Consider the following 12,337-nt stretch of genomic DNA (forward strand, 5'->3'; position numbering starts at 1 on the left):
CGCGCCCACACACTCTTTCTACCCTCAGATGACGGAGAGGCCCGCTTTCACGTTCAAACACATGGAAATGTTTGCTGTTGGTTTGTTCAGGTGGAGTGCTGAGGAAGTGCCTCCCCATCTCCACCTATGTAAAAGACATGATTGGTCGTGGCCCAAAGCGTAATCTGCTGCGTCTCTCGGCCAAGTCACGCCGAGATCTACAACTCTGATGGCTGAATCTGACAGCGACCCCCTCTAAAGACAAATCCATCATGTGGTCTGATCACTGCGTACGCCTCCTTATTGGAGTTTGTCACACTGTAGCACTGAAACGTGTATTTGGACGGAGTCATTTCTTCCCAGACAACGTGATGCTGATGATGATTCTTCCTCACTCTTCCATACATGCCTCCTGCCTTCACTCACAGTCTCCCACATGCATTTAGACTTTGACTTTCTTATTTTCTGTTTACTCTTGAAAACTTCTCCCTTTGCTCTCCCCTCATGCCGATACACTTAATCTGTCTTCACCTCTGTCTTCTCAGTCTTTTCTTCTGTCTTATACAGATTTCCTTTCACATTGCTTAATGCTTTATCCTTTTATTTACAGCCTACTTTTACACCATTCCTTTTAATGTTCCTCCGTTCAGCCTTCTTCACTCTTACTTATTTGTTTTACCTCTGTCCTGTTTCTTATTCCTTCTCCCGTGTCCCCTGTTAATCCCCGTGTCTCCCTCATAAACCCTTCTTACCCCTTCTCCCGCACTTACTCCTTTTACTCTTGTCCCTCTGCCGCTGTGTATTTCCATATCCCTGAGCTGATTCCCTTGTCCCCTCGCTTACAGCCTGTTGTATTCCCTGTCTCTCTTCTCATCCGTTTATCACTGGCCCTTGTTCTGTTAATCCCCGAGGGTTTTGTTTATTTGTGTTGGAGCTGCTTTTACAGCTTGCGACTGACCCCACCTATTTTCTCACCAGTCATTTGAACAGCAGGGCTGCTTTGCAGCTACTCCATCAATTAACATACCATTAGCATAATATTTGCATGTGTGCATTAGGGTGTTGATGGGGAGAGAAAATAACAGTTTTACAGGTTTTTTTTTTTCTTGTCTCAAAAAAATATAGATTTCATGGAATGACGTAAAAGCGCCCACGGGCTTCTTTATCTCGCTTTGATACTGCTGCTCAGTGAACGACATCATGTTTTCAAGTTTGCTGTGAAAAGTTGTGTGGCTCTTGTGTGATTTGCCCACCTACACGTTAACATCTGTGATTAGCGTTTCTACTCTCCTGATTTGTTATATCATCATTATGGTTTGATGAAAATGTCAATCTTTTCGGAGATGCTTGAAATGTAAGAAAAACAGTGCTTGGATCATTTATCATAAGCAGAGAGAAGTTTTGCAAGTGTTTCCTGTGTACTGTAATGCTCCAGATAATATTATTGCACTACAGTGAGTAAAGTCAGATCACTGAGGTCAAAGGTGAAGAAAAGGGATGAGAGGAGAGTAAGAATGAGAGCAAACAGACTGGAAGGCTTATGAATGAAAGGAGAAAATGGGCACACATCATTGAGAAAGAGACAAGACCAACAATCACGGCCCAAACATGTAAATATGAAAGAAATAAACAGACTCATACGTTTTGATGGATCAGACAGGGAGAGAGGGGTGAAAGTAGGCCAGCTGCTGCCGCCGAAGAAGCCGGTGAGTGTTTCATGCAGAGAGTGGCGGCTGAGCAGAGGGGCGACGTGTCAGGGGCGTCGAGCCAGTTTCCCAGTCTTGATTAGGGATCAGCCCGCGGGCCTGGCTGTTCCGCTGCGTGCCACGCCTGTCCCTCACACACGGCCGCTCTCAGATCTGTCACATTAGGGCCGTCGCTCAAACACTGACGGCGCTTTGTGATTGTTTGTCTCGTGTCACGCTGATTACTTTGCTCATTGAAACCTGACTGGAGGAAGTGGAGGAAGTTGCGGAGAGGAAGTCGCACCCGGAAATGAGGCTCGGTCATCGGCCACACTTTCTTAAACCGGCCCAATCACATCGAGGCTCGTTCTCTCCCCTGCAGAAACAGCAGACGTCAGATACGGACGGGTGAACATAACTTATCATGTTTGTATTTGAGACACAAGGCCTGAGCAGCGCTGCCATGATACGATGGGAGATGTTCTACATGTGAACGGTCACACATTAATCCTCCTGCATGTGTAAAACTACTCACGCTTAAATCATGGAAAATAAAGTAAGTGGGTGGCCATCGACCAAAATGATAAAAAAGATATATATTTAATATCCCATATGCTTGCATATCTCTATTTTATTTTGCATCTCAGCATCTTGTTACTCTATTTTTATGGTTTGAGTGCAGGCACTTTCTGATATGGGATTACTTTATGGACTCTTAATGCATCAGCCACCTAATATTAATGGCCAGGCGCAGAGCCTCTTGCCACTTTTTTTTTTTTTTTTTTAGCATCACTGAGAATGAGGGACGACTGGGTGAAATATTTGAAATTTTTTTGCAGCTTAAGTACTTTGCTGAAATCATTTTTATGAGACTTTTATGATGGCCCTTTCCTGCTTTAATGATGCTGCAGTTTGTGTATACGTTAGTGTGTTAGACGGGGGATTAGCTGGGCTGCCAGAACTGGAGATGAAAGAATAAGAAACAGCGCTACCAGATAAACACATACTTGTAATAATATGTGGGTTTTCCAGCTTGAATTAATATCTAATTGTCAGCTTTTTTGCAATTCTGTTTCCTACAGAATCAGCTAGACAGTGACAGATTTACAAACCTTTTATTTTTATGATTATTTTTGAATATAAAATCAAATTGAAAACTATGTTTCCTTTGGATTTCTGCACATCAGGCCTGAGTATTGATTGATATCAGCTGAGCTGCCTGGCCTGCACAAACTGTATTCTCTGCAGTACTTTGTGTAATTTTGAAATTCTTTAACAAAGCACTCCTCCTATTAATGATTAAAAATACAAATAACATGCTGCAGTGCAGTCAAGTTTAATTCTAACATTGCTCATATTTTAATTCTACTCTGCAGCTGTGTGTGCGTATGTGTGTGTGTGTGTGTGTGTGTGTGTGTGTGTGTGTGTGTGTGTGTGTGTGTGTGTGTGTGTGTGTGTGTGTGTGTGTGTGTGTGTTCAGTCGCACCTCCTGCATTGTGAGCTGTGTGCTCGCGCAGTATAAATGCAGTTCTATATAATATCTAGCAGGCCTGTTGGCCCTGGCTGCTCTGCTGCACTCAGCTCTCTAACTGCTCTTGTCTCTGTATAATCCCCCCTCCTCATGAATACATTAACGCCGGAGCCTTAAACTCAGCTTAGCTGGCGGCTCAGCGTCACAGCACATCCTATTACCGACTTTAAATCATTAATGTGACATCGTTTTCACTCAATTTCCAAACACCCACGGTCGAAAACTGCATATTTCACTGAGCCGGTGCGGCGCGAGGGCCGCGCTCGAAGTCACACAGTGGACTCGACGCATGCGCGCGTGGCGAGAGCGTTCAAAGCGAACACGGGCGCACGTGAGGCGCACAAGTTTTTCCGTGAGCTGTCAGAGATCAGCAGAGGCAGGAGAAGTTGGAGCAAATGAGATGAGACGGAGAACATGCGCAGAAATGGAGATTTGGAATAGTTTGCGCTGCTTTGTCTCAACTATTGTGTTTGAAACAGCCAGTGGATGATTGTGGTTTAAGCTGAGCTAACTCCTACAGTGCACCTTAGGGTGTGTGTGTGTGTGTGTGTGTGTGTGTGTGTGTGTGTGTGTGTGTGTGTGTGTGTGTGTGTGATTTAATCTGTGAGTCTAGCCACCGTTTGCTTCCTCCAGCGTCTCGTGTACTGCTGACAATAAAGGAAGGAGAAAAATCTGAATCCCCTTTCTTGCTCCTCAACTATTCACACATAAACCTTTTCTCAGGTTTTTACCTCCAGGCTGCCTCTGAAAAATTCACAACGCCCAGAGAACAACTAAGTCCTTCACTTACCGTAGGAGTTGTGGATCTGCCCCCATCGTGCCTCTTTATTGCATCAAAAGGGCTTTTTCTGTGGATGTGTGGAGCTATGGTAATTAGCAAAGCTCGTAAAACCATCTCCTCCGAGTGCATTTAACTGTTTTTATGCGCAAAGCGACTCCGGAGCGCGCGGTGGGGGTTGATTGCTGGAACATATGGACACAGATGGGGACCGCGTTTTAATGGGCGCGCGCTGAGTGGGGTTTTGTGTTTTTAACCCTTCAAAGTGGAGGCATGAACATCCTCAACATCCTAAAGCGAGCATCAATTAAAGATTTGCTTTTCAGCTGGCGACAGCAGCACATCCGGCGCTTTGACGGAGAGGCGGTCAGGGTACGCAGCCTCACACACACACACACACACACACACACACACACACACACACACACACACACACACACACACACACACACACACACACACATTTCATCACTCCCCCCACTCCTCATGTCCCTTGTTGTGCTTAATTAGGTTATCAGGTTGCTAACGGGCCGTGATTCGGCCGCGCGTCTCCCAGCTGGCCCTCTGATTGGAGGGGCAAGAAGGTGGACTTCCCATAATTAACACGTTGTTATGGAGATGATTGAATTGTTCGGTGACACACGGGCGGTGTCACCGCCCTGATGGCTCACATTGTGATGCTGAGCGGTGACAGAAGGTGGAAAACGTCAGAATTGGATGAACATTAATATGAATTTGTGTTTATAGTGTGAAAAGCTGATTGAACGTATTTCAATTAAACGCACCTACTCTTTTGTACATCCTTTGGCTTTTATTAATATCGCACAAACACGTGTGGATGCGTTCACTGTCCTCTCCGCGGGTCTTATTCTGCAGGTCTTGCTGTATCGTCTCAAAAAAAGAAGCACATGGCAGAGTATATTTGCATGTTTATGTGAATATGTTGGAACTGTAAAGCCATTGTGTGAATGTATGTGTGGAGGAAAGAAGTGACCAGGACCAGCACAAGTTTTACCGAACACATTGCTGTCTTTATTAGAGCCTTGTCTGGCAGTAATACTGAAAAAAAAGTGAACTTAGAACAGATGGTGGTGGCAGCCCACGGCTTTTTTTTCCTGTTTTTCTTTATTTCTTTGATATTTTTCTTCATTTTTTTTGTGTGAGTACTGCGACTCCGCTTTTCTGTGGCATGGGTAACATCAATAAAAGAGACAGTAGGGAGAGAAAAAAGAAATATACAACTTATATTACACTGTGTTATGAACAAAATATAAATCTATAACTCTATGTTATATTTACATAATTATCTTTCTTGATTTTTCAAGTTGAGATGGTAAGATATTTTTTTTTAATTGTTATAATTCTTACTTTGTTTTGAGCTCCACTCATGACTTTGATTGTCTTAAATAATATCATCATCATCATCATCATCATCATCATCATCATCATTAACATTGTCTTGATATGGGGACAGACCTTGCCAGCAGGGATGATTGACGTCTTAATGCCCCACCCACCCACCTGATTACCTAAAAATGGATTGACCCACCTAGTCCCCTCTCTCCAGCATCAGGCTGAACCATGGTGTGATAACAGGGGTGACTATACAGCAAACTTAAGACCCAGAGGCTCATTATGTGGCATGTAGCGAACATCTACAGCGAGAATGATTGTGGGCATCACTACGTGGCAGCACACCTGAAGAGTAGTCATGGCTCCTGTAGTGTCGCGTGGAGCTAAAACAAAGCAAAGGGCTCCTGATGAGAAGTGACTTTAAAGATACTGTAGATCCGCCCGGTCGTCTCACACATGCACACACACAGTGGATCACCCTTGGTGGATCACGGTAAACACTGCTTTCCTATGATTTCAAAAACAAAACAAAACAAAACAAAAAACACCAAACAAAATATATGTACAGGATTTTAAATCTAGAATTCTAGATTTCAAGAAACAGAAAAAGGACAGCATAGGATTTGTTTGGTTGTCATGATAATCTCTTCATTTTAAAAGCGTGTGTGTGTGATTGTGTCTGTGCATGTTTATGTGTGTGGATCCGAGCCAAAGATGCTCCACTGTGTGCCGGTGAGGCGGCCAAACTAGTAAACGGGGACGGGACTCTTTGTTCACAGAAAACAGTTTCCAAAAGTGAAAAAACTGATTTCTAAAAAAAAAAAAAAAAAAGCAAAAAAAAAAAAAGAGCAAAATAAAAGAGAGGAAACTTCACATTATACATTAGAATAACCATTACAAATAAAATAATAATAACAATAAAAAAAATCATGTTCTTCTTTTTCTCTGACTGCACAGAGTCTGAGTGCTTTTTAGAAATGGGTTTGGACATGAAAAGGTTATGTCTTCAGCTCGGAGGAGGGCTGGCGTCGAGTCTGTCAGTCCAGCTCGCTGTCCTAACTCCGCCCGCCCACCCGTCCGCAGGATTAATACAAAACGAACGCATCAAAAAAGAAGGGAACATAAGAATGCAAAACAAAGCAAGGTAAAATGACAACTTTTGTTTAGCTCTAAATACCTACCAGCTAAATAGAATAATGTTTCATTGACTGTCATAGTTTCATATGGTCATAAAAACCAGATAAAGAGGAGAAAAATAAATTATACTGTACATAACTTACTAAACTTAGGAAACGCTGACCATCCTTATAATTATTGTTAATAATATTATTAGACTAGAGGCAGTTTGAAGAGAAATAATAAAATACAGTATTCAAATACAAACAGAAACACTGACTGGCTGACTTCACCTCGGCTCCGCCCACTGAAGGGACAGCAGGATGTTGATTGGAGGGAGCAGGAAAACACTGACGGACAGAACAACAGTTGTGTGTGTGTGTGTGTGTGTGTGTGTGAGTGTGTGTGTGTGGTACAGTTAAGTAACAGCAGCAGTGTAAGTTGCCTGTCTTTCTGCATCCTGCTCACACTGAAAGAGAAGAGCTAGATTTGACGCATACGCCCGATGAATGAGTACGCACGGCACACACCGACACACACTCACACTGTCGGATGTTTCGAGCTAAGTCGTGCTGATGTTTCGTCCCGGACGAGATCAAGATATAAGGGACGGAGCGAGAAGAAAACTGGTGGATTGTCTCACAACACAGTGCTTTCGTATCTGCTCCGTGACGCCAGAGCGACTCCCAGTCTCCCCCCACGAAAATCTCTCTAAGTGGGACAGTCCATGCTGCGCTGGTCAGTCCTGGCTGGACCATCCCATCGGATTCTAAATGGGGGTGGGGGGCAGTCCCAAAAACACAGAGAAAAAAGGGGCGAACTGCTAACAGCACACTGCGAGGTCGAAGAAAAGATATGTTCTCGTTAAAAATAAACATGTCTGATGTCTTTCAGGTGCTTTACAACAAAAGGGGAAAAAAAGAAATGTCTCTTTTTTTCTATTATTATTCAAACTTGTAGCACAAAAACAACAAATCACATTCACAAGCCACTTATTGGCACCGTGTACCTGAGTGAGAATATTATAGAACCAAAGAACAAAAAAAGCTGTTTTTTTAAAAGTGTCTCTTGATAATAAACAGGTCCGCCATCTTAAAGTGTCGTCTGTTAGCCTTTGACAGGTCCACTGCTCCGTCTTTCGGTTTAAAACGTCTCCTTTTCTACAAACGGGTCTAAAAGGTTGCTTTCTGAGTGTGACTTTTGTTTCTCCTCACTCGTGGCATGACACTCTTGCAGTAGTACTTGAATATTCCTCAGCAAGCTTCAGGGCTGGCTCGGTCGTCTCTTCCTCCCAGACTCCAGTTTGTGTAACAGTCAGTGTGAGTGACAGGTCCTGTGCTTCAGTTGATTGATCAGATGCTGGTATCAGGACTCCAGTGGGAGGAGGGGGTCCGGCTCTGTTAAAAGAGTCCATGTTAGTCGGGGGAGGGGGAGAGGGTGGCGGGTGTTGTGAGATCGGGACTCAAGGTGATTGGCAAAAAGAGAAAGTCTTCTTCCTGATCGGTGGGGGTTTGGGGTCGTGTGGGGTTAACCAGCTGTGATTGGCTTAAAAAAGAGAGGCCGGCTCTCGCGCCGTCCTATTGGGTGATATGGTTGTCATTGTCGCTGGCGTAATCGGCCTCTTCGTCCTCGTAGTCGAAGTCGTCGTACACGTCGCCGTTGCTGTCGTCCAGCCGTAGCTCCTCCTCCTTGATTCGTGGCTCGTCCCCCTTCAGGCTGGGCATGTGGGGGGTCTGGTGGTGGTTGGCATTGGGCTCCGGGCTGCTGGACATGCTCGAGTGCTCTGAGGGCATCTGGGGTGAAGGCATTCCTGCCATGGACAGGGCACCTGGGTAAACCACGCCCGCAGAGGACAAGGGCAGCTGGCCCTGCTGCCTGAAACACACACACAAGACGGATTTCAGCACAAGACAAGCTGTGGTCAGGTTTAAAAACAAGCTGAAATGCCTTCTCTAGCAGTGGTCGCCTTCCTTTTCCTCTTCCACTTATTCCACTTATTCATTTTCTTGTCAGTTCGATGTGAAGATCAATAGCACTCTGTACGCTAAATATGAAGCTACAGCTGGCAGACGGTTAGCTTAGCTTAGCATAAAAGGTTTAAAAGAAAGGAAAAGACAAAAACATCAGCTTCATCATCAGGAAACTTTAGACCTGAAATTTAAATTAAAAGCAAATTAAAAGCAAACAAACAACAAAAAATGACTTAAAAATGATAATTGTTAGAAAAAAGAAATCAATAACCTGAAAAATTAGAGAAATGATTTCAAAGCTTGTGGGTGGTGTTGATTTACTGAACATTTATGGAAACAATGTAAAAGTTTTTACTGTTTTTAGTTTTAGTTTTCCTTGAAACTGACATGAAATATGAAATGTGATTAATTAAAATAGAGTAAAATAACAAATACTGAATTCTGCTTGACGCATAAAACTAGTTGCTATCTTATAACACATGCACACACACACACACACACACACACACTCACACACACACACACATACACACACACAAAAAAAGAACAGTCCCCCTCATCAGCAGTCTTACCCCACACTGAAGTATTGTCTCATTTCCTGTCTGCGGGACCTCATGATGGCCTTGTACTCGCCGATGCGCAGCTTCTTGCCGTCCACCAGGCAGGTGCGTTTGGGCCGCGGCTTGTACTTGTAGTCTGGGTACTTCTCCAGATGCTGCTTGCTGAGGCGAGCCTGCTCCTCGTAGTAGGGCTGCTTCTCCAGGTTGGTCATGGCTTTCCAGCGTGAGCCTGGACAGACACGCAGCATCATGACGGTCAGTTTTGGAGGTTTATGATCCGTATATAGAACAAAATGATCAAAATCAGCTTGAAGGAGCTATTTAAATTCAGCATGTACGCCGGCAATTACCCTGCATGTGAGGAACTATGTGTGGCATGTGTGACTCTACATCACATGTGCATACTGACACACGTGTGACAGCATTTAAGCGACGCTTACACACTCACGCACACACTCACGCTGGTGGAAGTTTCACCCACGGAGCCAGAAAACAGGGTTAATGAAGAGAGCGGCGAGGACGACGGGCGCTCATCTAAACAAATGAAGACTTCACTTAACCTGCCGTCGTCTCTCTCGGCTCAGTTTTGGCTCAGAGGTTTGCAGTATCAGAGCCCTGCATGTGTGTGTGAGCGAGTGTGTGTGTGGGTGTAATCTTGAGCATGTCTTCCCCTGTGTGTTTCATATCTGGTCTGAATTTGCACTTGACTACTGTATGTTTAATGGGTAAAAGCTGTCAGCACTTGGCTGGTCCCTCTCTCTGTCTTTCTCTCTCTGTTCCGCGATCTGTTAGCAATCGAGAGAGAGAGACAGAGACAGGGGGGGGGGCTTATTAAAACCAGATTTCCCTGTGTTATAAAACGCTTAGGAGCTCTTTAAAATGTCAGGGCCGATCCCGGCGGTCTGGGGGAAATGTCAGGCGGCCTCGCGCTGCTTGTTTAATGCATAATGAATTATATCATCATTTGTCGGAGCCGTGCTCTCCCCAGCCGTTCATTAACAGCCGCTTACGCGATGCTACCGCTTGTAATGAAATCACCGTGGGCGTGTGTGTGTGTGTGTGTGTGTGTGTGTGTGTGTGTGTGTGAGAAAGGGGGAACTAGAACCTGCAGTACATGGGTTAGGGGACACGAGTGGGGCAAAAGCACCCGTCACTCAAAGCTGACTCTGTGTGTGTGTGTTTTACCGAGGATCTTGCTGATGTTGGAGTTGTGCATGTCGGGGAAGGCCTGGAGGATCTTTCTCCTCTCGTCCTTGGCCCAAACCATGAAGGCGTTCATCGGCCGTTTGATGTGCGGCTCAGTGCTGCCGCGACCCCGAGCCTCCCGGAATATTCTGGACTCTGACACGCTGGGGGAGCCTGAGGGGGAGGAGGGCAAGGTGAGGGGAGGCGGATAAAAAGTCAAACACGCTGACAACAAATACAGACGCAAAAGAGACAGTAAAAAGATGACCTTCAAATGAGATTTCACTTTTTTTTTTTTTTTTTTACATAAACTGAAAGATTTAGAGTTTTCCTCAATGGGCTGAATTCTTTTGCTTCTGAATTTAAATAAGCCATGTTAAAATTCATAGAATTATATAAAAAATATATCGTCAGTAACCCTCAAAACAGCATGTTGTTGATGGAAAATGAAACTCCAGAAAGTAAGAAGAGTCACATTTTCCAATCCTTATTCAGAGTAATTACAAAAAAATAAAATAAAATCACACGCTTTTTCTCACCTGCATGCGTGCGTGTGTGCGTGTGCTTACCGTCAGAGTCTCCGCTCATGGTGAAGTCCAGCATGGCGTGGCTGAACTTTTCCTCCGCCTGCTGCTTCAGCTGCTGACTCAGACTCTCCAAGGCAGCCTTGTCCTAAACAACACAAACAGTGGACAGTTGCAGTCGGTCAGTGAGTGAGTCAGTGAGTGTGAATGTATGAATGAGTGAAGCCACGGGCCCGTAGTGGTGCTGAATAATTGTCCAATTTACTTTCAAACACATCATCGTTCTCGTACTTGATTTTAAATGGATTTTTTTTTTGCCTTCAGGTTTTTAATCTGTGACATGATTTATTTCATAGTTAAGACTGAAAACAGCGATTGTTTAATTCAACAATAGAAAATCATAATAATAGTAAAAAAAAAAATCACATTAGATGTCTGTTGGCCTGGAGCCAGTCTGTTAACAGGAAAATCAGTTTTAAAGATGTACGAATGAATCCGTCATATTTTCCCTTTAATCTGAAATAAAGCAGTTAATAATCACTTTTTCATACGGCGGATCCAAACGGAGAGGAATGAGAGCGGCGGTTTGAGCAGTCAGTTTATGTTTTGGTTTGTTTCTATGTAAATTTGCGGAAATGTTAATGTCAACATCAAATTGTTAGAGTGCTGTATGCTTGCATGCTTGAACACACATCTGTGTGCATGTTTGCATGTGCAAGAAAGCTGATTACATTTAGTCCTATTTGGATGTTTACTGTTTGGTGTGTATACTGTATATAATATGTGTGTGCCTGAGTGTGTGTGTGTCTGTGTGTGTGTGTGTGTGTGTGTGTGTGTGTAGCCGCTGCTGGCAGCCACCTGCGAGAGTGGAGTGCAGCGGCTTGCCTCTCTCTTGCAGAGGCCCCCGAGGGTCGACGCATTAGAGAGAGAGAGAACGAGCGAGTGTAGCGCGGACGAGAGCGAGGCCACGCCGCACGGCCCCCTGGGTATTTATTACAACCAATAAAAGGCTGATTTACTGAGCATTTACATGCTTAATGCAAGCAGCCGGCGCACTCTACGCTGGAACCTGACTGTCGACGAACACACACACGCTCGCACACACACACACTCACATACCGCGGTGCGCCAGCGCCAGCATTTTACAGTTTAATTATACAATTAGGAGCGGTACCCAAAACACTGTCGTCTTCTAAAACAACCTTCCAAAAAGTGTCCCTCTCCATTTACATGTGACCCTGGCGAGCTGGCTGGCTGGATGGAGGGAGGGCAGAATGATAATGAAATGCATTTCCTCTGTTTTTAGTCCAGCAGAGTTTAATTGTTAGAGATAATTTCCCCCCAGAATGGAATAAATACGGCTAAAAAGACAGGCAGGGCAGAGGGAGAATATGAGGCAGAGGCACGCTGCAGAAAGGATCTTTTTTGTTGTTGTCGTTTTTTTTGCAAGTCATTTTATTCTGAATGTATTATGTTTTAATAAATGATCAATAATCTGCCAGGGGGTTCGAATGATTTGGTCATTTTGCAGGTGAATCAGAAAGGTTTTAGGAATTTTCCTCATTTCGCACAAACGCTCAGATCATTAAAACGTCGTTCAAGGAAAAAAAAGATATATCTCACACATTACATGCTTCAATTAGCTGTTACAAAAGG

The 12,337-nt window shown here is 44.2% G+C and overlaps 1 protein-coding gene across 6 annotated transcripts in view; it reads right to left on the bottom strand.

Annotated features, from left to right (window-relative positions):
• Window positions 1-4,982: 4,982 nt before the first annotated feature.
• Window positions 4,983-12,337, bottom strand: part of sox5 (SRY-box transcription factor 5) — a 223,638-nt gene continuing 216,283 nt past the window's right edge. For all 6 annotated transcript variants that reach the window (XM_070991612.1, XM_070991610.1, XM_070991609.1 and 3 more), the window contains 4 exons: window positions 10,727-10,829; window positions 10,158-10,331; window positions 8,985-9,201; window positions 4,983-8,317 (listed from right to left, as the gene is read on the bottom strand). In XM_070991612.1, coding sequence (XP_070847713.1) covers window positions 8,020-8,317; window positions 8,985-9,201; window positions 10,158-10,331; window positions 10,727-10,829 — 792 coding nt within the window. In that variant the 3' untranslated portion in view covers window positions 4,983-8,019. The remainder of the gene's footprint in view (window positions 8,318-8,984; window positions 9,202-10,157; window positions 10,332-10,726; window positions 10,830-12,337) is intronic.

This window comes from Chaetodon trifascialis, chromosome 22 (assembly GCF_039877785.1).
Source record: "Chaetodon trifascialis isolate fChaTrf1 chromosome 22, fChaTrf1.hap1, whole genome shotgun sequence".
NCBI lineage: Eukaryota > Metazoa > Chordata > Actinopteri > Chaetodontiformes > Chaetodontidae > Chaetodon > Chaetodon trifascialis.